Source organism: Crocodylus siamensis, chromosome 1 (genome assembly GCF_052110815.1).
Source record: "Crocodylus siamensis isolate JL-2025a chromosome 1, ASM5211081v1, whole genome shotgun sequence".
NCBI classification, from domain to species: domain Eukaryota; kingdom Metazoa; phylum Chordata; order Crocodylia; family Crocodylidae; genus Crocodylus; species Crocodylus siamensis.
The window spans coordinates 127995908-128022319 of NC_143395.1; the positions used below are offsets into that span (position 1 = coordinate 127995908).

Below are 26412 nucleotides of genomic sequence, written 5' to 3' on the forward strand. Positions count from 1 at the left end.
GGTACTCTTCAGCACCAAGTCCAGCTCCTGTAAATCAGGAAGTTCAGAAGGACAGCACTCTTCACTGGGCTATAGCGTCAGGTTCCCTCTTACTTGGTCCCCATCAGATATCTTAACTTTTGCATTTCTTTCTGCCCAATTGCCCGGCTAACATTGCAAGCTAGGTGGTTAGGGCACTTGTTGGGGAATCAGGAGATGTGGGTTTGAATCTTATAATGTTCAGGAGGGACTAGAACATGAAGTTTCTACTCCCCAGGCGACTGCCTTATCACTAGGTAATTACATAAAAGGGTGGGCAAGTGAATGGAGACTCCTTTAATGCATAGTCTGATTTAAGCACCTAAGTTAAGAGCAGGAGTTCAGCTAAGTCCCTGTGTTTAGTGTTTTCTATTGGGTAGCTCAAGTGACCCTGAGCTCCTTGGACAGTCCCTTGGAGGCATTTAGGTTTTTCCCTTTTTTGTGTAGAGAGAATAGGTATCTAACACTGACTTACTTCTTGGAAGCACATAGGTCTCTGCACTTGGTGTACATAGATCTGAGACACTTAACCCTATCAATCTGGATCATGCTTCCAGGGCCAGGGGTCTGATGTGCCCCTAGTGCACAAAAATTACCACCTCTATTGACAGCCTTATGAGCAGCCTCAGCAAAAAGACAAATAACCAAATAGCTACTGGAATAGCTATTACTTTCTCACCTACAGGGGTGAGTGAGCCACATTACTGGAAGGATAAAAGAAAGCTAACTTTGTAGCTGCCTATGTGGTACTATTTTTTTTGGGGGGGGGACAGGAAATGAATTATTTCATGTTCAAGTCTGTCAGCCTGACCACATTGCTGTTTATTTTGTTCCTACAATATGGAAAGTATTTCACTGCATCACAAAAAGCAGTAGTCCACAGACAATGGTAGCCTACATCCTGCTGTACTATCATCCTGCCATTAGGATATCTGCAACAGAAAAGGAACATATTTTCTTTTGTCAGAGGTCTCACGGAGAAAGGAACAGTTTGTCAAAAAGTTGCAACTCCATGGGCACATCTATACAAGATGCTTAATGCACAGTACACTAATTTTACTATGCACTAGGGCATCATGGCAAAAACCATGCTAATGTAATAATGTGCAGAAGAATTAGTCTGCTGCATATTAAGAATCAAAAAAAAGCTGTGAGCCATTGCTACTGTGTATTAGCATCAACTACTGCACATTTATGTAGTACCTCATATTAGAGTTACAAAACTAAATGTGCAGTAGCAATGCTGTATTAATGCATGTGTATATGAGTCCCATGAAAATATCTTGATGCCTTGAATATTTGTAAATTGTCCTGCAAAGTCCATCAGGGCTATTAACCCTATATAAATATATTGTATGCAGGGATGAAAATATAAGTTAAAAAGCAGCAGCAAGCAGTTCACATTACCCTTCTTCCTTTGGTTAGCCCAGTCTGAAAACATGTCTCCAGCTGATCAGATTTAAATCAGCATGCCCTGCTCTTATCTCATTACTCATTCAGAATGTGAGATGTGCATCATTAAGCTAGGCACTAATTTGTTCCTAAACTGCACTCATTCATCATTAGTTGGCAGTGAGAGGTTGATCAAGTCAGTTGTGGAACACTTCTATGACCCTCCCATAAATTGTATATTTTCTGCACAACTTACTCCAAAAATTCTCTCAAAGTTATTTTAATAGTTTTGGTAACCCTTATATTGTATACAATGGGTTTTCTGACTGTGTTAGTCACAGAAGTTTTAGTTTGATATTCTCTAATTTTGTTTTCCAATTTTGTACAGAACAGCATTTGTGTACCAAGCTCTTTAAAAAGGCATCCTCAATGAACTACCAAAAATGGTCATTACTTAGTTCATTCTTGTTTCACAGAGTGATTCATATTTATTTGGAAACTACATAGTTTTCAATGGGGAGTATAACAGGGATGTTGTGTCTTCAAAGACTGAAATAATATTTTAGGGGTCCTTCTAAGATATATGGTTCCTTGGGAATCTCTTTCAATAATCAGTTTTAAAAGCTTAACTGTAGGCCTGAAAAACTGCCTTGGCATAACTGACAACTATCAAAAGGCAAGGCTGGGGTAAGCACCAAGAGCTGCCATGCATCATCCAGAGCCTTACTGTAATTACCCCCAACAGGCTGTGAAAGAGTATAAAAGCCTAAGGAAACAACTCAAGTTTGGCGAGATGTTATTAAGCCAATAGAGACCAGACTGGTCAAAAACATGATCCCCCAGGGCCATGATGATGCCTGATCAGATGAGTCATCATGTGTCATTAAGAAAGCCTGCATAAGAATACCTTTACAGACTGTTTGGGTTTTGCTTGAGTAGTGGTATTGCTTATGTTTTCAGTAAAGTTGAACTTGAGACTTGAATGGGACCACCAATCACTTAATTCCATTCATGTAGCCCCTTGATCAAATTCAAGTGTAACATATCTAGCAGCTGTTAATATTTTTAATGACTAGTTTGCATGTTGCTTCATCTGTGCTTGATAGAGATACCCAAAATGGAAACCAAATATTCCAAGCAATAATTTTATGAATAAAAAATTTTAAAATCCACAGCATAAGCCGTGTGTTTTTATATGTTAATGTTTGTCTGTAATGTCACAAAAACTGCTTTATAGAAATATTTTACTAAAAATTATGAGCATAAAAACATTGTGATAGCTAGGAAATTAAATTTTCAGTGCATAATCTATTTCACTTGTAGCAAAAGCAACTGTTTCTAACATATTTAAGGATAAATGGTATTTGCTTCTTTTGCTTACTTATATTCATCTGTAATATTAAGTATTAGAAGTTATAATCAGTCAATTCATCAACCAACCAAAGGCATCATGTACTGTTAGAAAAAAATATTAGGTGCTCCTCTGCATATTCATCATATATTATTGTCCTAATATTGTTTACCTGAAAAAAAGAAAACTAAAAGGTTTTTTTTTTCATTCCATATGTTGTTCTACAAAGGAGAGATTCCAATGTGTAATTGAGTTTTGAAACATGAATATTCAGTGAGTTACCTGATTTGTCAGATGGAAGGGGAAGGCTGTTATCTGCAGTATCCAAAATAACAGCTAGCCCTGCGGAGTAAGATGGAAGGATGCTGGTACTGAGGTCTACACAAGTTAAGCTTTTAGGTTCTCTTTCCAGGGGAATATGACCAGCTTTGGCCCTTTTCTGCACATCTTCATTTGGACTCTGAACAATGTGAACTATACTCTGCTGGGCCAGGTCACAATTCTGAAAAACAAAAACAAAAGCCCAATATATAATTAAATGTGACATAAAGGAAAATTTTCCCGTATCTCCAATTTGTTACATGTTAAATGTTCTCCAATCCATTTCATGTAGCATTTCAATGAGCAGTAATGGAGTTTAAAGAAAACTGACAAGTGTAATTGTTAGAATTAGGATTACTGGTGCTGGCACCAGGGTCACACCACTTACAAATTGTAAACATTTAACAAGGAAATGGTGGACCAGAGCCAACAGCTCTGAATAATTCTGGTGAAGAACGAACTGACAAAGAAAATGTCCAAAAAGAGAGGACTTTTACTAAGTCACATGCAGAGAATATTCAACATATAAAATGCATTTGTTGAGACAATGATGAAAAAAACTTTAAGATGTTAGTAAAAATATGGATGCACATGATTTTTTTTTCCTGACAATAACTGCTCAAGTTATTTGCAACTGCTTGGATACAGGCTTGTGAGAATATCAGTATAGGAAGCAATGCTATCCTCTCCTACTACTGCTATAGCTTGGAAAAATGTTGCTGACAACATAGCTACTAGAGATCTGCATCATATGAAGGGCAGCAGAATTTGTTCCAGTATCTTCAACTTACTTTTAATTGCTGTTTGTATTACTAATTACTAAACATATTTTTAATTTAAAAAGAAAAAAAGTTCCTTTATGCTTAATCTAGTGTCCTTTTTAATCTTGCCCCACACGTTCCCCCCAAAACTGATTATTTCTATACGGTTATGGTTTCATTCTGACAATTCTTTTGAATCACCGCTCAACCAATTGGTAATGTTTTTTCTTCGCATCTTATATAATACAATTCTAAAACATGAAAATCTGTGTTTTAATTGAATTTTTAATAACACACTTTTCCCCTGGTGGAACAATAATCCAGCAGAGATTTGTCAGAGTAAGGACTTTACACACTTAATATTCAAACAATGAAGTTATTAGAGTTCAACTTAAAAACCATCATGTTAACATTTAATACCTAATTTTTTGCACATTTTGTTGCCCATAATATTTTAACATAAGGCAATTATATGGCTTAATAAATTAGTTCATCAATGCAAAATCCAAAACACATAGATATTATTCTGTAAGTACTTTCAAAATAAGGACTAACATTATGCTATATTAGGTGGAAGGTAACATTTTTTAAAGTTCACAAGTGAATCAGTGGCCTAAGTCCCATTTTCAGAGGCATTTTGGATAAAATCCACAGTAGGCTTTAGGTGCCAAAAGAGGCAGACAAGGTGCCTAAATCCAGACTTGAAATCAGAAAAGCTGTTGATAAATTGCCATCAAACCCTGCAGTAACTCCAGGTGCTTTTATTTTCACCAGTAAATGTCCCTGGATACTTAAGTTTTTGCAAATAAATTTCCGCAAGCACCTAGCATTCTGCTTTTGTGCATAGATTCATAGATTGTAGAGTCAGAAGGGACCAGAAAGGATCATCATGTCCAACCTCCTGCCCCAGGCAGGAAAGAGCACTGAGGTCGTACGACCCCAGCCAGGTGTCTATCTAGTTTCCCCCGGAAGATCTCAAAGTTAGGTGAGAGAACCACCTCCCTTGACAGCCAGTTCCAGATTCTGGCCACCTTTACTGTGAAAAATTGTTTCCTAATGTCTAACCTAAATCCACTCTCCACTGGTTTGTACCCGTTATTCCTAGTTACTCCTAGGAGTGCCCTGGTAAATAGCGCAATTCCAATTTTCTGTTGTCCTCCTTTGATAAACTTATAGGTGGCTATAAGGTCACCCCTCAGCCATCTCTTGGGAAGGCTGAAGTGGTCCAGATCCCACAAATCCCCTCATAGGGTCCTGCATGGAGGCCACTAATCGTACAAGTGGCCCTCCTCTGAACCCTCTCCAGATTCTCCACATCCCTCTTGAAGTGCAGCGCCCAAAACTGGACACAGTACTCCAACTGTGGCCTGACCAATGCTGCACAGAGGGGGAGTATCACCTCCCTCGATCTGTTGGTCATGAATCTGCTAATGCATGACAAGGTGCGACTGGCTTTGTTGATGGCTTCGTTACACTGCCGGCTCATGTTCGTCTTGGAGTCAACTATGACTCCAAGAGCCCTTTCAGCCGCTGTGCTGCTGCAGAGGTCATTCCCAACCTATAGGTGTGTTGGGGATTCTTCCTCCCTAGATGGAGTACCTTTTATTTGTCTTTGTTAAATTGCATCCTGTTGCGTTCTGCCCATTGATCCAACCTGTCCAGATCGGCCTGAAACTGCTCCCTGCCCTCCAATGTGTTAACTTTGCCCCATAACTTGGTGTCATCTGCAAACTTGAACAGGGTGCTCTCCACACCCTCGTCCAGGTCACTGATGAAGAATATTAAATAGCACTGGTCCAAGGACTGAACCCTGTGGGACTCCACTACCCACCTCCTCCCAGGCTGAAAACAATCCATCCACCACCACTCTCTGCGTGCAGTCCCTAAGCCAGTTGGCCACCCACCTGACTGTGTAAGCATCCACTCCACAGCTTGCTAGCTTCCCTATGAGGATTCAAAACTGTGTCAAAGGCTTCTTAAAGGCCAGGTAGATGACATCTGCCTTGGCTCCTGTGTCTAGACAGTGTGTGACCTGGTCGTAAAAGGCTATAAGGTTTGTCAGGCAGGTTCTACCTGTGACAAACCCATGCTGGTTTCCCTTCAGCATCATTTCCCCTGCTGGGCCTTCACAAATGCACTCTTTTTTTCCAGTGTTTTCCCACGGAAAGAGGTAAGACTGACTGGCCTGAAGTTACCTGGCTCATCCCTCTTCTCCTTTTTAAAAATGGGCACCACATTGGCCCTTTTTCAGTACTCAGGGACCTGGCCAGAGGACCATGAGTGCTCAAAACAGCTGTGCCAATGGCTCAGCTACGACCCTCCCAATTTCTTCAGCACCCGTGGATGGAGGTCTTCTGGACTTGATGACTTGTGCCCATCCAGCCCCTCCAAGTGCTCCTTCACTAAGTCAATACTAACTGTTGGCAGTCTAGTGCCTCCCAAACATCTATCTATGTTCAAGTTGGGTGAATTGTCTTGGCATGCACTGAAGTATCTCAGTTCTGACAGTGCTAAACAGTTCAGTGCATAATTGAGGACAAATCTCAGTCAGGTTCAACACAGAGACCATTCCCCCACCTATGGGCCCTGAGGAGCCCGATTTAATAAGTATGCTCAGAGCACATCTAATATACACATACAAGATTAAGCTCCACACAAAACAGCACTAGCTATCATAGAAAATTAGGGTTAGAAGGGACCTTAGGAGGTCATCTAGTCTAACCCCCTCCTCAATGCAGGACCATCTGCAACCAGATCATCCCAGCCAAGACTTTATTGAGCAGGGCCTTAAAAACCTCCAAGGATGGTGTAATCCGGGCGGTACTCCAAGAGATACCCAAAACACAATGACCCCTTTCCACTGCAAGAGGAATTTCTCCCTGTTAACTCCCAAGTCACCACAGCTGGGACTTGAAGTTAGATCTCCCACATGGTAGGCAGAAGCTTTACCACACAGCCACCAATGCTGGCACTACTCCAGGCTGCTAGGGGTCTTGACCGTCCAGGAACCCTGGCCTAACCTCAAGCTGCCTGGCCTCTGATTGGAGGAGCTGGAAGCAGACCGGGGAACCTCTCAGGTTGCTGCTCAGATCCTTGTTGTAGCTGAGGGAGCCTCTCCTGCTGGCCACAGCCTCTCATAGGCAATCCTGGAGCCCAGCAGGGACCCACTCCTGCCAGCCACATGCCGCACTGCTGAGGGTCCAACTGCTGCTTGCAGGTCCCACTCCCTCAGGCTCTTCTGGGGCACCTGCTCCCACCCCACTGGCCCAGCTCTTGCCAGCTCTCTGAATCTCCTTCCTTGGGGTCCCTCACTGGTCTTTCCTGAGTCAGCTGCACTGCCCCTTTTATCCCCCTCCTGGTGACCCAAGGGGACATGGAAGGCGAGGCTCTGGGGCCTGATTGGTGAGGAAAAGGAATCCCAAGTCCTCCAATCATCTTTTGCCCTTTCAAAACCCCTGGTCTAAATCACTGCCAGCTAGCCTGTCACAATGGAGATTCCACAACTTCCCTGGGTAACCTGTTCCAGTGTTTCACCACCCTCCTAGTGAGAGAGTTTTTCCTAATATCCAACCTAAACATCCCTTGCTGCAACTTGAGACCATTGCTCCTTGTTCTGTTATCTGCCACCACTGAGAAAAGTTTAGCTCCATCCTCTTTGAAACCACCCTTCAAGTAGCTGAAGGCACCAAGTGCCAGAAGCTGCTCAGTGAGGTCATGGCTGGGGGATCTCAGTGGCTGAGTCTGTACTCCACACTCCTCCCACGAACCACTGGGAACCTCAGCTGGCAGCTCCTCCATGGAGCCGTTGCCATGGGCATGTATGTGGTGAGCTTCACAGACACCCCAGTCTCCTGCCCCTTCTGCGGGCAAAGGGAGACCCTGGCACACATGACCCTCGAGTGCATCAGGCTGCAGCCCCTCCACCTGCACCTCCAGAATCTCCTTTTGAGCCCAATTCCCTTAGCCTCTCCTCAGAAGTCATGTGCCCCAGCCCCTGAACTGTTTTTGTTGTCCTCCACTGAACTCTCCAACTTGTCCCCATCCTTTCTATAGTGGAGGGCCCAAAACTGGACACAGTACTCCAGATGTGGCCTCATCAGTGCACAATAAAGAGGAAAAATTACTTCCCTTGATCTGCTGGCAACGCTTCTACCAACAAAGCCCAGTATGGTGTTAGCTTTCTTGGCAACAAGGGCACACTGCTGACTCATATCCATCTTATTGTCCACTGTAACCCCCAAATCCTTTTCTGCATAGCTGCTGCTTAGCCAGTCAGCCCCCAGGCTGTAGCAGTGCATGGGATTGTTCTGTTCTAAGTTCAGGACTTTGCATTTGTCCTTGTTGAACCTCATGAGATTTCTTTTGGCCCAATCCTCCAATTTGTCTAGATCACTCTGAATCTTAGCCCTACCCTCCAGTGTATCTACTATACTCTCCAGCTTGGTGTCATCTGCAAACTTGCTGAGGGTGCAATCCCTCACATCTTCCAGATTGCTAATGAAGACATTGGACAAAAGATATCACTTTTGTTTAAAAACAAACAGGCACACACACAAAAACCCTCAACCATGGTGGAGGTGGCTCTCCCCACACCTCCACGCAATAGCCTAGTGGTAAGAGCATTAATCCAAGATGTGGGAAATGGGAGGGGTGGGTTTTAAGCCCCTCAAACAGAGGAGAAATTGAACTCAGTTTTTTCAGTGTTCTAACTACTGGGCAATAGGAAGGGAATGGCAACATCACCATGAACTTTTCAAAGAAAGGAGTGACCCTGTTTTTTTAGTAAAAATTACTTAGGCACCTAAATTTCAGAAGGATGTTTGGGGGCACTGAATACTAACTGGATTAGACACTTCCATGTGCCACAAAGTCAACTATCTAAGGATAGCACAGTCTTGACCCCATGGGTGGCTGTGACCTCTTGGTGAGCCAGTGACTTCTGCCCCATGCCAGCTCCTTAGGGCACTCTCCTTTTTCTTACTCTCCAGTCACAACCTGATGGAATTTACAGTATTGTAGGAGACCACCACTGGGTTCCAGAGTGAGCCTCAGTCCCTCAACCAGCCTGTGCTCCACGTGTCCAACTGGCACCAGCAGTGCCTTCAGGTACTAAATTGCCATAGGAGTATTAATCATGGCTTCCAACTGCACCTGTAGACATATCCAAGCCTTGCAGATGGTCTTTGATATCACTTCAGCATTTCACAGAGGCTCCCTTGGTCTTAACGCAACATTTGGTCCCTGTAACAGGGCCCTGCCCTGTTATTAGGGGCTTGGGGGAGTCTGAACAGCCCCACACCCCAGAAGCACCTCTGCACACCCACTCCAGACCTGGGAGAACTCAGCAGAGGCTGGGAAACCATGTCCTAGGATGCAGTGAGTCCCACAGCAAGGGAGCTGACAGGTGTGGAGAGTGAGAGAGGATTAGCCATGTGAGCCCAGAATGAGAAGGATAAAAGACACTGAAAGCAGCCTCAAGGAGTTGCACCTGGCCCAAGAAATAGGCTGCCTAGTGTTACCAGGGGGTTAAGTAGCCACCAGGAGAAGCCAGAGCAAAGCTCTTCGGTGTTTGTTTGCTTGATCATTTGCTTTGTTGTACAAGTCTGCAGGCTGTACAAACCCTCCGAAAGATAAGAGGCAGCCAGGGGGTGAAGCCCAGAAGAACCACTGGAAGACACCCAAGTGCTAACTTATTTGTTTCATTTCTTTTGTTTGTTCTGTATTGCTAACAAGCCTGGAGTGGCCTCTCGATATTATCCACTAGCCTGGCTGCAGCACAGGCAAGGGCCCTAAACAGTGAGTCCTCAGCCAAAGCCAGCAGCACAAGTAATACTGGCCAGCTCAACTAGCTTGACCAAACATATCCTGCTGTGATCTGCCCAGACTCTGCCCACAGCAACCTACAGTTCCCGCATGCCTTAAGCCTTGTTGGGGATCCAGCCCTTTTCTTCTGTCTGTGCCACACTAGCCTAGGTTCACTGCCTCAAACCTTAGCTTCTGGGACCCTGGCACTGGCCTTGCCCTTCTTGGGCTGCTCAGGGCCCTGCCCCTGGCCTCACCCTTCTCAGGCTGCTTTGATCCCTTGGACCCTGACCCAGGCAAGATTGCTTTCTTGCTTTCCAGCCACCTAGGTTCCCTGACCCAGGCTGAGCTGCTCTTTGACCTTTACAGGTCTCTATCCTGGGTGCATCTCAGGTACCCTCATCGCATCCATAGCCACAATCCAGTCCTCTAGTCTTAGACTTAAACATGAGACAAATATAAGTAGACCATTTTCCAAACTAAACTTTACTCCCAGTTTGGGTCAGTGCCCCACCACAAAAACATATTTTCCCTTTAGTTATTCTGTCTGGGTAGCATAGGTGTCCATGTGCCTGTTTCCTGAAGTCCCTCTCTCCCAGAAGCTCCTTATCTCACAGCATGCAGAGCCAGATTGCCCTTTTGCCTCAGGCCCTGACTTTATACACTTCTCAGCCCCACCCCTTCCAGTCATGTGGCTCTCTAGCCACACACAAGGGTTTCCCCTTTGCCTAAAGGCCAGCCTGTGCTCCTCTGCTGCAGCCCCAACCAGCAGGCCTGGCCTGCTGCACTCTCTACTTAAGCTGACAAGAGTCTCTGGCTTCCTGTCTCAATCATCTTTAGAGAAGTAAGAGCTTAAAGTATAGCCCTCTCTTCAGCATTTCCTATCGACTTCCTTGCCAATACTCTGCTCAGCTTGCTGGCTGTTGTGAATGTCATTCAGAATAGCCTAACTCTTCCCATATATTGTATTCCATATATTGTATTCAAGGTGTTTAGGTGTATAACTCAGGGTTCTTATCCCTGCTCCCAAGACATCTGTATTTTACATTAAGCAATCACTTTTGAAAATATAGAAACTGTCTGTGGATCAGAACCTAGACTTCCCCCATTCACAACTGACTATCCTAACTTCTGTGCAGGCAGGGTAGATTGAAACCTTTTATAGCCTGACTAAAACACAGATGTACAGCATAAGCTTTTGTGAGCAGAGAGCTTGCTTCATCAGATGCTGTGAAAGGACTGCAGGAAGCAGAGTTGGGAAATAGAAGGCAGTAATTAGAATAAAAAAGGTAGGCAAGGCAGAAGAAAAAAGGAAGGGGCAGTGCTGAAAGAGGAACCGTGGGTAGGAGAAAGAGGAAAAAAAGACCAGTTAACCCATTGAGGATCACAGGGATTATAAAAGCTAATTCAGGTGTAGGAGTTTTGGTTCTGCAAGGCCACAGTTAGGCTAAGCTATAGTTAAACTAAGACACCTCAAAGGACTTTGGGAGTAACAGGATTCACTGACTGTTGGATGACCTGATTAAGGTGCAGTGAGTGAAAATGCTAATTAAAAGTAAGAAAGAGTAGCTGAACAAGTTGAGGAGTAAAAAGGTAGAACTTGCTAGTAAAGTAGAGATTCATAGATTATAAGGTCAGAAGGGACCTGCAGACAAGTGCAGGGTACTGTATCTAGGGAGAAGGAACCAGTAACACTCCTATAGGCTGGGAAACACCCTTCTTGTCAACACGGTGGCAGAAAGGGACCTTGGAGTCATTGTTGACTCTACGATGAACATGAGCCAGTAATGCAAGGAAGCAGTCAGTAGGCTAACCACATTTTGTCGTGCAACTACACCTGCATCACAAGCAGGTCCAGAAAAGTGATCCTTCCCCTCTATGCGGCATTGGTCAGGCTGCAGTTGGAGTACAGCACCCAGTTCTGGGCATGGCACTTCAAGAGGGATGTGGCTAGCATTGAGAGGGTCGAGAGAAGGGCAACTCGCATGGTCAAAGCCAGCAGGTCAGGCCCTACAAAGAGAGGCTAAAGGGCCTGAATCTATTCAGCCTCCATAACACAACACTGAGAGGGGACCTGGTGGCCATTTACAAACTCACTAGCGGGGACCAGCAGAAATTGGGTGAGGCTCTGTTCCCCCAGGCACCACCGGGGGTACTAGGAATAACTGCCACAAATTGTTAGAGAGAAGGTTCAGGCTGGACATCAGGAGGCATTGCTTTATGGTTAGGGCTGCCAGGCTCTGGAATGGACTGCTAAGGGAGGTGGTGCTCTCTCCTACCTTGGGGGTCTTCAAGAGGAGTCTGGACAGATATTTGGCTGGGGTGTTGTGACACCAGCACTGGTTCCTGCCTGGGGCAGGGGGTTGGATCTGATGATCTGTTTAGGTCCCTTGCAACCCTAAGCACTATGAAACTATGACCTCGGAAGATCATCAGGTCCAGCCCCCTGTGCCAAGCAGGAAAGATAACTGGGGGGTCAGGTGACCCCACTAAGGTGACTGTTTAGTCTCCTCTTGAAAATTTCTTGAAGGGTACATGATTGCACCACCTCTGGAGGAAACTTATTCCATAGTCTGGACAAACTGTATGCAGCAGGGGTAAAATGAAGATACCCAAAATAAGTAAGGGAGTGAGCTAGAAGAGCCCAGACTCAGCACAGAGTGAGTTCTAGATGCCCAAATTTGGAGCAGAAGGGCTTCAGTTGGCAAGGAATGAACTGCAGGTGTCTGAACTTAGCAAGACTACAATTTTAGGATTGCATTGTAATTATAGGAATCTCTGCTACCTTTAAGATGTGCATCCGGGTCAGTGAACCATGCAAATACAGTTATAATGTAGGGCTTAGCTGCAGACAATAGTTCTAAAAGATCTTGCTTCTATGTTCCCACAGAACACTATTTAAATGAAGTTCTATGCAGTCTTCCTCACATGATAGTGGCCTGTGGACATCCTTTTTTGGACTGACTTTACTGACAAAAGGAATCATGCCCAATGAAAATAGTGGCCCATTCAATCTATTTCTGGCAATGGCAAGCATCAAATGCCTCAAAAAAAGGTGAAGATTCCCTGTACTGAGCAATTATGTACTCATATGATCAGGAGAACATTTACTCCTAGGCAAATACAGCTACTGTTTTTAATTAAACAACATTTTCATATATCTATAGATATAGCCCTTTTTTTGTTTGTTTTTTTTACACTGCAGAGCCAGTAAGAGAATTGGCTAGATTCTAGTTTCCTTTATGCTTTTCCATAGGAGACTTCAGGAAGGTTTTGCATTAAGAATACCACTGGTGATGACATTCTAAGAGCGAGATAGCCAGAGATCTGACAGTTGATCTTTCCTCTAAGTTTGCAAGGCTTTCAGTTACAAAAAAAAAAACCCTTTTGAATTGTAAGCTGAGTACATTTGATAATGGAAGCTACTGAGCAAGAATAAATATGGAATGCCTAAAATATATTTTTATAATGTCATGTTTTTTGCTACAGTCTTACTGAACTCAGCTTGTGTCTTTAGAGAAGAAAATATTTTCCCATATTTTAGAAAGCGCAAGGAAAAAAGGGTTTTTAAGTGCATCTAGAATGCACTAGATTGTCTGAACAACTCTTCAAATGATCAGTGACTGATGCTCTAAAATTGGATGGATTAGATGGAAGACAGGGCGGGTATGTGTTTTTTCTGTAATTTTTTAGGGGGTTGCCTTAGGTTAGCATGGTAACACAAATGTAATATGCACTTATTTATGTCAATGACTATTTTATTTTCTACATGGATTTGTCTTATGCCTCAGGAAAGGTTCCTCTGTGGTATCTGTTGTTAATAACTCTAAAGATATTGCCTTGTCTTATCTGCTGATCCAAATTAATGCCTATCTGTGATCCATTATACAAAGGGGATACACTGTGTGTGTAAACATCGCAGATTATCAAGTATTTCTTTTCTCACCAAAACAAAAGGAAGAGTAGGAGATTTAAAAGTGGTGCAACACAGTATCAGGAACTGATTCTTTGTAGAGAATAGAATTTGGATGACCTGGAAAAGTGACTTCATCATCGGTATTCATATCCCCATCCCCTCCCCCCTACAAAAAAAAACAAGCTTCTGTTTCATATTTTTATCCCACTTCCCAGTTAATCAGTATCTTTCGAGTGAACGCACAGAAAATAACATACTTCCTAGCAGCTTCAGCTGCTAAGTAAAATGCCTGACACATACACATCTGAGATATTGGATCCTGCTCTGGTGGAAATTAGTCTGATAAGGGAATTGTCTGAAATAGTCAAACAATCAAAAGAGCAACTTACTAAAAGCAGTGGAGATGATAAACATAAAGGAATATCTGACATAAAAGTGATGCATGGAGGTCTCTGAGTGAATGCCCAAGGGTACTGTGGTAAAGGGGAAAAGGCTAGAAAAAGAAAAGTTAGCTCAATCTGAAATAACCACAAAGCTTAATTAAAGGCTCATTTAGTTTCAGTAAAAAGACCCAGTATATGGATATCATTTCCCAGCCCAAATCTGATAGAATTGGAGATAAATGTTTTTTTCCCTCTCACAGGACAAATTCATATATCCAGAGTTAAATGAAGTCTTAATCTCTGACCCTAACTCTAGGTTAACATAAACAGGCAACAACCAGCAGGAAAAAGAGAAAAAAATGATTTCACTTGGATTTGACTCAGTCACATATTTTGACTGACTGACTACTTGTTCACTTGTGTACCTTGTCCCTGGTGTCCTTCCTAGAGATGGACCGCTGTGATGCAACAAGCATACCCATCTCCTCTTAAAAAACAAACTTTACTGCTATTTTGAGAATGAGGGACTTAAAAAAAATGCAAGTTTATTATTTTATTTTTTTTGTCTCTGCGCTGTCCCAAGTCACAAAAGTATTCAAAACCCAAACAGCCCAAACCTCAAATGTCAGCTATATCAAAATACACACTGTATATTTAGGTCAGCTTCCTTGGTCCTTAAAGCTCTCCCTGAGAAGGTGGGCCTTCTTTCAGGCCATGCATATATAAACAAAACCACAGCTAGCTCTGATTTGCATTAGGCAGTCAGATCCCACTGATGGAAGTTTGTGAAAAGAAAAGCAGCTTCCACTTCAGATTCTCAGCCTTTAGACTGAGACTTAAGTCTTTAGACTCTCCCCCAGACAATGATGATGGAAGGGTAATCACCATCAGAGGGCAAAGAGAGAAAAGGGGAGGGGAATTAACACTTACCCAGTACCCTCAACAGACTTCAAAGTAAGATCATTGCCATGTAGGCTATTCCCTCTCTTTTTCACATAGCACTAGGAATATGAACCTTTTATCCACTTTACACTCAGCCCCTTCAATTAACATTTGCTTCTGCTCCTCCTGCTTTCATCCCTCTTCTCTTAACCTATTTTCTCTTTTCACTCATCCACTTTGGGGAAGAGGATGAAGGTAGATGATGAGGGAAGAAAGACTCTCCTTCAGACTCTCCTTAAACTATCAATCTCCACAAGAACTTGTGGTGATGAGTTGCACGAGTTAATTACATGCTGGTTCATTTTTTTTATCCTCTACTTCTAGTACTTTGGGAGATAGTAAGGCAAATGCAGGTAGCAAATTTAAGTGTGATTAGTTACTGCAAAGTTACACATGTGTAGATGTGACCCAGGAGCAAGTTGACTCCCAGGGCTGCCCTGCCACTAGGGGGCCAGCCCCAAGACTCCAGACTGGGAGCTTCTCTTACCCCAGGGCTGGGCTGCCTCTATGGGTCCTGCTGACAGTTGTGCAGACCACGCAAGGTCTTGGCAGGGGTGGTCCACCACTGTTGCTGCCACCACTGGCGGTGTTCCTGCTGCCAGGTGTCCTCCGTCCATGCCTCCTCTGCCCAGGTCTTGCGGAACAGCTCTCCCTGGGCCTCACAGATGTTATGCAGCACACAAGCTGCAACAATGACCCAGGGGAGGTTCTCCTTGGCAAACTCGAGGCAGGCAGTGAGGGAGCACCAGTGGCTGAAGGTGCACTCCACCAAGGTGAAGGTCTGGCCCAGGCAGCAATTAAAGGGGGCCTGGCAGGTGTAGGACCACATGAGCCAGGGCAAGAGTGGGAAGGTGGGGTCCCCAGCGAGGAGGGGCAGGACCATGACAGCACCCAGCTGCAGGTCTGGCACCCCTAGCACAAAGTGCCCACTATCCACCAGGCCCAGCAGGCTGGAGTTCCAAAACATACAGGTGTCACGGGCACTGCCTGCCGAGCCAGCATTCACATGCATGAAGGTGCCACAGTGGTCCACAATGGGCTGGAGCGCCATAGAATGAAATCCCTTGCAGCTGTAGTAGGGCCAGTCACCATGAGGCAGGCAGGTGATGGGATGTGGGTCCCATGCATTGAAGGAATCCCAGAGAACAGAACCCTGCCATCACCACCCAGGGGTTGTGCACTTGGAACAGGATGTCCCCCACAATGTCATGGAGGGTACCACATACCTCCAGGACAACTTCACTGACAGTGGCCTTGCCCACTGCAAAGAGATGGCCCACATAATGGAGGAGCAGGGCAAGGGCCAGGCAGGTGTCCAGGGGCAGAGTTGGCCACGTGCAGGTGTCCTGCCACTTCCTGGAGCTGCTCAAGGTCCCAGAAGCTGGCTCAGATCATGCAGAAGGCATCCAGCCATTGATCATTGTCCTAGGTGGCCTGGACAACATGCAGCCACCAGTCCTGGCTAACACAACTGGCCCAGACGCAGTGGGGCTTGAGGCCCAGGAAGGCAAGGGTGGCCCAGCGGTGGTATCCAGAAGCCCTTGTCAGTATCCCTGCCTGCAGCAGCTGCACAGTGGTGGCGGCAGCCCTGGGATGGCACACTGTGGCCAGGCAGGTGGTCACTCTGTGTGGAGGAGCCAGGCAGGGCAAGATGATGGTTGATCACTCATGAACAAGACTGTCTTCCAAGGATCTTAAGAGCCAGTCCACAGGTGGCTCCATAGCCCACGTATCTTGTCACAGTGAGGACAGGTGTTTCCAGGAGGGATGGGCACTGTGTTGTTCATTTCAGCAAAGATGTCATGATTTAAGAAGACTCTCTTACTCAGATGTCCAAAGGCTGCACTTGCACATTTCAAGTGGTGCTGTATTTCTGTGTCAATGTCTGCCTTTGATGAAAGATGGCTTCCAAGATAGGTGAAGTGATCCACGTTCTCCAGCAATTCTCAGTTGATTTGAATGGGGGGGAAGGCAAGGTTGTTTCTCCACTTGGAGCAGGTTAGTAAAGGACTTGCATTTTCCTGATGTTTAGATTTAGGCCAATACTCTTGTAGACTTATGAGAATACATAGTTTGGAATTCCATTTCAAATTGAGAAATGACAGCATTGTTATCCACATACTGGACCTCCATCATGGATGTTGTTGTGGTCTTCATTTTGGACTTGGGTCTGAGGTTGAAGAGTCTTCCATCCATCTTGCACACAATTTCAATTCCAGGTAGGAGCTTTCTGTCAATGAGGTTCATTATGGTGGAGATGAAGATGGAAAACAAAATTGGAGTGACGACACAACCTTGCTTTCCTCATTTTCACCTCAAATGGTTCTGTTTGATTCCTGTAGCTGAGAATGCTTGCTGACATGTTGTCATGGAGAAGTCTCAGAACACTGATGAATTTGTTTGGGCAGCCAACTTTCCATAGGGCTTCACGGTTTACAGAATCAAAGGCTTTAGAGAGGTCGATGAAGGCTAAAGTATAGAGGTCAATTTTGCTCAAGACACTTGTCCTGGATTTGATGTACTGTAAAGATCATGTCTGCAGTTCCTTGAGATGGTCTGAAACCACTTTGAGATTCTGGAAGAATTCCTTCCACATCTGGGAGAAGGCAGTTAGTGAGGATACAGGCAATGACTGTCCCAGCAGTGGCCAACAATGAGATGCCTCCATAGTTTCTGCAATCAGTTCTGTCCCTCTTCTTGAAGATAGTAACAATCAAGGCATCCCTTAGGTCAGCTGGGATTTCTTCATTGTTCCAGATTTTAAGGATGAGGACATGAAGCTGACATGTAAGTTGTTTTCCTCCTCCATTGAAAATCTCTGCACGTATTCCATCAACACCAGCTGCCCTGTTATTCTTCATTTTCCTGATGGCACTCCTGACCTCTCCCATGGTAGGGAACAAACTGAGGTCTTCTCTGATTGCTCTTTGTGGAAAGTTGTTGATCTTATCTTCATAGACAGTTGAGTCACGATTCAGAAGGTCCTGGAAACGTTCTTTCCAGAGAGCATTAATGGATTCGCCATGTTTTAGGAGTGTTGTTCCATCCTTTGATTTCAGAGGGCTAAGGCCTTGAGTGCTAGGGCCATAGACAGCTTTGGTAGCACTGAAAAAGTCACGAGGGTCACAGATGCCAGCAAAATGTTGGATTTGTTTTGATTTCTGAATTCACCACTTCCTTCAGTTCTCACGTTCTCCTCTGCACTTCTGATTTTGCTTGTTGGTGTGCATTTTTTCTTGATGGCAGAGTTGATGTCATTCTGCTGGGCACAGAAAGCTTTCTGTTTCCTGTTGATGAGACTTTGGATTTCAGTGTCATTTTCATCAAACCAGTCTTGATGTTTCCTGGTCTTGCATCATATGGTATTTTCACAGGATGAGAGCAAAGCTGTCTTGAGTCCTGTCCAGTGCTCCTCAACTCCCTCTGGGTGCTCTTTTGGTAGTGTCTCATTCAGGAGTTGCTGGAATACTCTCTGCTTGAGAAGGTCATTCAAGCATTCAGTGTTGCACTTGCACCTGACCTGCTTCTTCGAATTCTTTGTTTAGGAGCAATCCTGATGGACATGCAGGAATGGATGAGGTGGTGGCTCTCATAAATTGGGACATCTCATAAATCGGGACATCTGCTGATGAGTCTGAACAATCAAGTAGTTAATCAAATGCAAGTGTTTCAATCTAGGGTCTTTTCAGGGTATCTTGAACTTGTTTCTTTGATGGAACAGGTTATTTGTGATGACAAGTCCATGTTCTGTGCACTTCATCAGAAGAAGGACCCCAGTAACATTTGAATTTCCGATAGTACCATTCCAAAGCTTTGAGTTTCTTCCCACTCTGGCATTAAAATCTCCAAGAAGCATGATCTTTTCTTCCCTTGGGGGATGGTGTCAAGCTGTGAATAGAAGTTCTCCTTCATGATCTCACCAGCACTGAGAGTCAGGGCATATGTACTCACAATTGTCGCCTGTTGGTTTTTGGCAAGTTTCAGACGGAGTGTCATGAGGCGTTCATTAAACGCCAACTGGGAGTTCTGAGAGTCAGTTCACAAGTTTGTTTTTGATAGCAAAAATCAACTCCGTGTGTCTGTGGCTTTTTCTGCTCTCCCTCTCCTCTGTCTATTCCCAGACAGAACTAAGCAAGTTGAGTTTCAGATGGAGTAACAGTGTTGTTGTTGAACTTCCTCAGTTCACAAGAGTTCATACCTGCCCTTCGCTCAGGGAAATCACTATTTGCATAGTCCATTAATGTTTGTATGTTCCAGGTTCCAAAAAGCATTTTTGTTGCTTTCTGACTGCATAGAGGTGAGCCCACTGGATGCAGTTTTCCAGTCAGGAATTGATCAAGACAGATTATGTTTGGGGTACCTTTTATAGTCCCTTCCCCATGTGGGGTGAGCAGAGTGGATCCTAAATTGGACTGCTCAGTCATGGGTGCAGTTGCCAAATTGCTCTTACTGCCTCTGTCCTTGAACAAGTTGACTGAAGCAAACACCCACCGCGTATGTGCTGGTCCATGACTAGGAGTTTCCAGATCTCACAGTCCTGTCCCTGTCACCACTCGCCAATCACCATAGGAACATAGGATTTTCCTCTTGTGCAGAGGAGATGTATAATTCCCATAAGGAAGACACTTGTGCATGACTTCGTCTACTGTGAGGCTGTTGTCGCATGCCAACAAATGCACGGTCCTTGACAGATAGGGATCTAAGTCCAAAGGCATGGAATCCAAGATGATTGGAATCCCTTGATCTGCTGCAGCCTTCATCTACCTTCACAGCTGCTTAAAAGAGGGTTACACTTTTCTTCTGCCAGGTTCACCGTTGAGGTCTTCTTGGATCACTCTTAGTCAGGATACCCCACCCCCTCTCGATCTTTTCTGGGGATCTCCACCTTAGATGCTTGTGTCCCCCGATGAGGCTGAGTGCAAGGCCATTGGGAGCTTCGTGGGAAGGGTCACCTATGGCAGCAAAAGCAAGGGGCAAGATGGCCGTGGGCTAGGTAGCGGTTGGAATGTGCAGGAGCCTGGGGCACTGGTCATGGCTGCCATGGGCAGAGACAGGGGCAGGAGAAGCCATGGCATAGGGGAAGCAGAGCTGGCAAGGAGATTGCTGCCGTGTACTGTCCCTGCGCTGGATATGCTTCACATGAGCAGGGAAGTGGCTGACCAGGGAGCAGAAAGTGGAGCTGGCTTTCGAAGTGGGCCACTGGATGCTGGTCAAAATAACCAAACAAAAAATTATAAGTTACCAATATATTTGGTACAGGAGTGAGAAAATGATACTGTTTGGTAGGACAAATCGGGTTAAGCCAAGAGGAAAAACTTTACAATTTCCATTTCCAGAGAGATGTATGCAGGACCCAGTTAGGGTCTGGTTCCTACCAAAATGTGCCTCACCTTCTCCATGTTAAGGAAAGGTCAAGAGAACAACCAAATATAACCATTTCACATTAGTTTCCTATTGAAAAAAAAGCAGAAGTTGATTTGAATCTGATACCTTGAAAGTGACCCAAGAGAAGTTGGGTAACATTTTTTAGAAAAATATTTCTTTCACCAGAGAAATGCGTGTTTGGGGCAACTGAAGCAAGTCACAAGTTCAAGCTGAATTTGATTAATAGTTTGACTGCAGAAAAAACTGGAGAAAAAGAAAATGTTACATTTTGACATTTTCATAATGGAGTCTTTTGACATTTTGACACCAAATTTGGCTAAATTTAGTTTGTAAAAATCCATACTATTAACACTACCCCCAAACCAAAATAAACATTATGTTTAGTAAAGAAGAAAAAGCAAAAATTTCCTCTGACCTGAAAGCAAATATTGACCACAGTTGTAACATTGGTAGCACTATACAAAGCTAGGGCACAGACATGTATGCTATCTTTATTGCAACAAAAATGTTCCTCTTTCGAAGAATAACTTTCTTGTGGCAGGATGTTTTGTAGCCTTGCATGTAATATTGGTATAGTTATATATAACACTACAGGAGGTTTCTTGGATCTCAGTCTCTCACTCTTCCTCCCCGCTTCAAGGAGAGCAGGGGAAAGTTGACAAGCCATCAAACATCCCTGCCAGCACCCTGCTGCCACATGGTAGTAGGAGCTCTGGCAAGAGCCACTGCTGCTGCATCACAGCTGGCAGTGGGGACTGTTCTCAGTGCTGCTACCACTGCAAGAGCAACAGCTTTTACCAATGATCTGGTGGCCCTGTTATCAACCCAAAATGATCTTTTAAATACTGTGTTAGTTGTTTGTTTTGTTTTGTTTTGTTTTTCCCCTTTTGGTTCAGCCACTGAACCCAAAATATAATTTTTTCACATAGCTGTGACCATTACTTCAGTTTTTTTCTCTACCTGGAGATCTGCCTGTCTGTCAAAGTCAGAACCAAAACCCTGGGGGCCAACAGGAGCTCAAAGAGCAAAATCTTTATTTTAGGGTGTTTAATTTTGGACTTTAATTAGTGTGACTGTGAGCGATCAGACTCCACAACTGCACATAATAGCAGACTTACCCAAGGTAGCTAGCTATATAACACAATTAAGAGCCCAGAAACAGGAATAAAGGTATAGACTTCTAGTCAGACACATTTCATTCTGACTTCCCGACAACATGTCTAGGTGTTGCAGGGCAGAGGTGTTCAAGAGCAGAGTCAGCTTAGCTAGGGAGCCCTGAGACCTAGGCAAGGCTCCACAGCTGCAGGCTGCCTTGGCAGTAAGCTAATCAGGGTATTAGCTGGAACCAGCACCCAGTTGGCTGACCAGAAGGAAACAGGACCCTGGGCACATATAAGCCACAGGGCTCAGGCTGGCAGGAAGTTAGTTCTCTGTCAGAAGTCAGGGAGAAAGAGCTCTTGCAGAAACGTTACTCAGAGACGCTTGGTTGCCTATTCTGCTGCTGGTAAAACTAAAAGGGCTCTAGGAGCTCCTAAAGTATCTGGAGCTAGGAGGCACACATTGTTGAGGGAGAAGCTTGCCTCTTTAAAGGGGCAGGGTGTGACCTCCTATGTTATTGTTGTTGTCATGTTATAGCCCAGGGGCTTGAATTTATGCTGTTATTTGTATCTGGTGGACCAGGATGAGGTTATTAGGGCACAGGAGGCCTCATTGCCGGGCACACTACAGTATGGAGAGCCCAGGGCCAGTGAGGGCATGAAGACAGGGGTGTGGAGAGTCTAGTGATGACAGGAGGCTAGCTAAATCAAGGCGTACATCGTAAGTAAAATAATAAGAATACCATTTAAGAGAGCTGATAGTATAATACAAAAACATTAAAAAAAAATGCAGTAGACATATAACCTTCAATGGAAAATCTATTCCCAGACAGAACTAAGAAAGCATTAAAAGTGACCTTCTAAATAAGGGGAGGGGGGAAATAAAATCAACACAAGGATTGCGGGGATACCTACTACCCCTCACTGCACTACTATTATAACCTTCTCACAAACCAAGGACAGAGATCATGTCTAAAATGCAGGAGACACAGAAAGGAAATCAATTGGAAGAATAGCAGTAGGCTTTTCATTCCCAGATTTCAGCCTGGTGACCCATAAATGATGAGAAACGTCAAAGAAAATAAATAAATAAATTCCTTTATTACATAGGGAGCAAAAGCTGGGATATTTTTCAACCTCAAACTAGACAGTATATAAAATAGATAACTTTATGCGTTATATGACTACACAGCTGCTGAAAATCACTCCTAGAGGAAATATGAAGACAAAAATTAATCACTCAATAATTCAAATAATGAAGCAAACTTAGGCCCTCATATGGTACAGGCATCATATAGCGCGAATTCTGCCTGATGATTCCCAATGATGTAAATAACACTTCATATGTGGCCAGGAAAAAATTCTGATGCAACACTGTGGCCTAAATAATGCAGTTATCTTAAACTGCCTACAACATAAATTCCAGTACTCCAACAGTTTGTAATATTTTATGATGCTATCATTTTATCTCTAGTAGTTATGAGTTTATTTTCAGTGATGTTTAAGTTTACATTTTAAAGTATATTAGGATGTTATATAGGTATTTGCAATATATACAATACATGACGTGACAAGCAACACCTAAGGAAAGAAGCAAAAAACAATAACTTTACTATTAAGGATTTCATACCCACAAAGAAAACTAATGGACAGAAAAAGCAAAAAACTTCCACATTACCGTGCATTATCTGTGCATATTATGTGTTAAGAATACATAATTAGAATTATGGCGACACATTTATATCTTCTTTTTTGTATATATACACTTCTTACTATTCTGTCCTTGCATCAGCTTAAATATTGACCAGGAAAATGATAACCAGAAAGTTAAAAAAAAAAAAGAAGATATCCTGGGATGAAAAAGGATTCACTGCTCTTCTAGACCAAAAAGCTAGTATTATTATACAAATTGCCATTAGACAGAATTGTCAAGGACAGGATTTCACAGCAAATTAAAGAATACAAGCATAAGAATTTGCAATTGTGTAGCTAGCCATAAAGTTGAGAACGTCACAGATGCAAATTAATGGCTCAGAACCATTGTCTATTGAATTATTTGTGGAGATAAATGTCAGCAAGGTGTGGGAGGCTATAAAATGAAGTCAGGGACTCAATATAATAAACTGCTTTGATTTGGGGGGAAACAAAACAATGAACCTTCAAAACATCCTTAAATCTCTGATGATGTCTTATTTCTAAAAATGAGCATTTGAACCAGATCCTGAAATTTATTTTTTCTAATACCTCAGTTAAGGTGGATATGGAAAATCAAAATAGACATTACAAGTTATCCTCATAAGCCTACATCTGTTTATTGTGTATGAAATATTTCTATGGACTTCAATAGGGATTATAAAAATTTAAAGAATGGAAGACCGAATCCTAATTATAATAATATAGGCTATCATGTTCAAAACACCCTATAGGACACAATCATAATTAGTCTCTGCAGACTTTCTAAACTTTGTATATACATTTCTTTTCCTTTTAATCACAGGTTGTAGAGTACACTCAGGAAAAATACCTCCCCTTGACGATTATAGAAAGCAGATATAATCTGGAGCACCTTCTGGACAAAGCCTGAAATATATTGATTGATTTTAGATTGCTTATAACAAATTGGTAATTGTATAGGTGTGGGGTTGAAGATGTTTTATGATACAGGAAAGTTGTTGATTATTGTTGCTATTTTTATACCAATTCATTGTCCTTTGGATGACTATCAGTACAAGTTTGCTTAAGACACTTGGATGACTTCAGGCTTGTAAGCCTAATAAATGCATAAAAGCCTAATTCATTTATTAGGCATGTAAGCCAAATAAATTAATAAAAGAGGGAGTATAGCATTTCTCCCTTGTTACACAAGGCAGGATGCAAAGCTCTGGCTTTAAGCTGCAGGCAAGTAGATTTGAACTTGCTATCAGGAAAACATTTTGTCCTGTTAGAACAATGAAGTAGTGGGATGGACTGCCCAGGAAAGCTGGTGAATCTTTAGTGGAGGCTTTCAAGAAGAGTTTGGATAACGATTAGCCAGGAATAATTTAGCAGTAGCCTTCTTGCAGAAGGTTGGACCAGTAGACCCTTGAGGTCCCTTCCAACTCTGTGATTCTGAGTAAATCTGGACCAAATTATCCCTTCCCTTGAGAAGGGGCTGGTGTGTTCCCCTCATGAACCAGAGTCATAGCTACCAATTTCAGCACCAGTGGCAAAGATGGTGTCAAGAGTCAGAGATGGGGAGGAGAGGGGATAAATGCTCTCTGCATGCACCCCTCACGTGCCCTGCCCCAGTATCCTCAGGACTCCCTGCCCAGTATCACGCAGCCCCAGTACTCCAGGTACTCCCTGTCTGCTCCTCACAACTCCCTGCTCCTTTCAAAGATCCCTGCCTGGCCCCCTCTTCCCTCCCAACTATGACCCACAGGACACAGCACTCATCTCTAGGCTACCCCTGTCACCCAATCTTGGCCCAGAGGGCAGGGAAAGAGCCCATCCCTCATCCCTGCCCTGCTCTGAAAGAGTGCTCACCTGGCCCATGGGATAACACGAACTCAGTTGGGTGCTGGGGTGATGCTTGACCCTATGCAGCCAGTTGCAGAAGAAATAGGCAGACTCCTGAAACACTACGTGTCCCAGCATGACCCAGGACTACCATGACCATTGGGATGAGTGTTGCTGCTGGCACCTCTAATCACTGCTTGGGGCTGGTGCCTTGCTTGCCCTGCCCCAACTACACTACTGTCTTGCACATTCCAGCTACCCAGAAGATTGTCAAGTGTTTTTCTTCTGTTTCTTGCTGCCCCCCACCACCCCAGCCAAGCCATAGTGCTTCCTCACAAATGCTGCAATCTGACTGAAACTGTACAAATTCCAAGTGATGCAGAGATGTCTGTTCCTATGAAGAAATTCTGGTCCAGTTCTGATAGCAATATGCTGCTAATGACACCCTACTGACAGAATTTCTTAAGCTGTAGGGCCTTCTTAAAGGTGTACTTATTGCATATATGGCCCATACAGGTTATGGGAGCATTCAGGAACACTTGATTATTGCTATTCTTTTTACGACCGTTTTACAAATCCTAACTTAAACAAACAAGACTTCAGGACAACTGCCAGCATCCCCAAAGCTTACTCCCCTGAGAAGACTTATTTTAGAAATACCTAAATCAATTCTGACTGCTTACAGTGCAGGACATAAGTGACATCCATACACAGTTACAATACACCTACCGTACATAAATACCAGCACTTTACTGATTCCAGTGCCTAACAAGTAAGCATAGTAATATTGATATTAGTCACTTCAGACTGGAAACTGAAGAATGGGTCACCCAGAAATCAAATTAGGTTCCTGTGTATGGCATCTACTTAATAATCTGGACCAAAATATTTGGTAAGGTATTAATAGCTGCTGGAAATTTAACAGTACACCAGAAAATACATCTGACTGCCTCTTGTAGGCTACAGGCTGGCATTCTACTTCCCTTTGTGCATTGAAATGGCAGACTCCTAGTCATGTACCTGTGTATTTTGGGCCCTGTCTCTACAGCTGGGCATGTAAGCATGCACATGTAGACTGAGTATGAGCACTAGGCTGTGCTGGACACGTATTCAGAAGTCTAGGAAGAGGGGGCCCTTCCATGTTTTAGCCCAAACAGCTGAGTGACTAGAGCACCTGCCCAGAAAGCTGGAGCCCAGATTCTAGACATCCCTACTCCAAGAGTCTGAATTTCCATCCAACCCCGTAGGCATGCAGGCAGGTGCCCAAGGTACAGGGACAGTGGCGACTTCTGGTGGCTGCCACGATCACGATCGTGTGACTGCTGGCAGCAACTGTTTTTTTTTTCCACCCCCCCCTCCTACATCAGTACCTACCATGGTTGCCCTGTTCCCCTCACCCTAGTTAGACCACTGCCTGCATTTCTCTGACTTACCAGCATAGTGCACAAACTATTATACCACAGGTTAGGAATTATCTTTTTAGCCTTTCTTTTGAAGCTGATCAGTTGCCATCTCACTAAACTACATTACCTTTCCATTTGTTCTC

At 43.8% G+C, this 26412-nt stretch overlaps 1 protein-coding gene across 1 annotated transcript in view; it reads right to left on the reverse strand.

Annotated features, from left to right (window-relative positions):
* PRKN (parkin RBR E3 ubiquitin protein ligase) overlaps nt 1-26412 on the reverse strand; it is a 1414145-nt gene that overhangs the window by 908290 nt on the left and 479443 nt on the right. The window contains exon 3 of the mRNA XM_090042590.1: nt 3044-3263. Within this exon, the coding sequence (XP_089898716.1) occupies nt 3044-3263 (220 nt within the window). The remainder of the gene's footprint in view (nt 1-3043; nt 3264-26412) is intronic.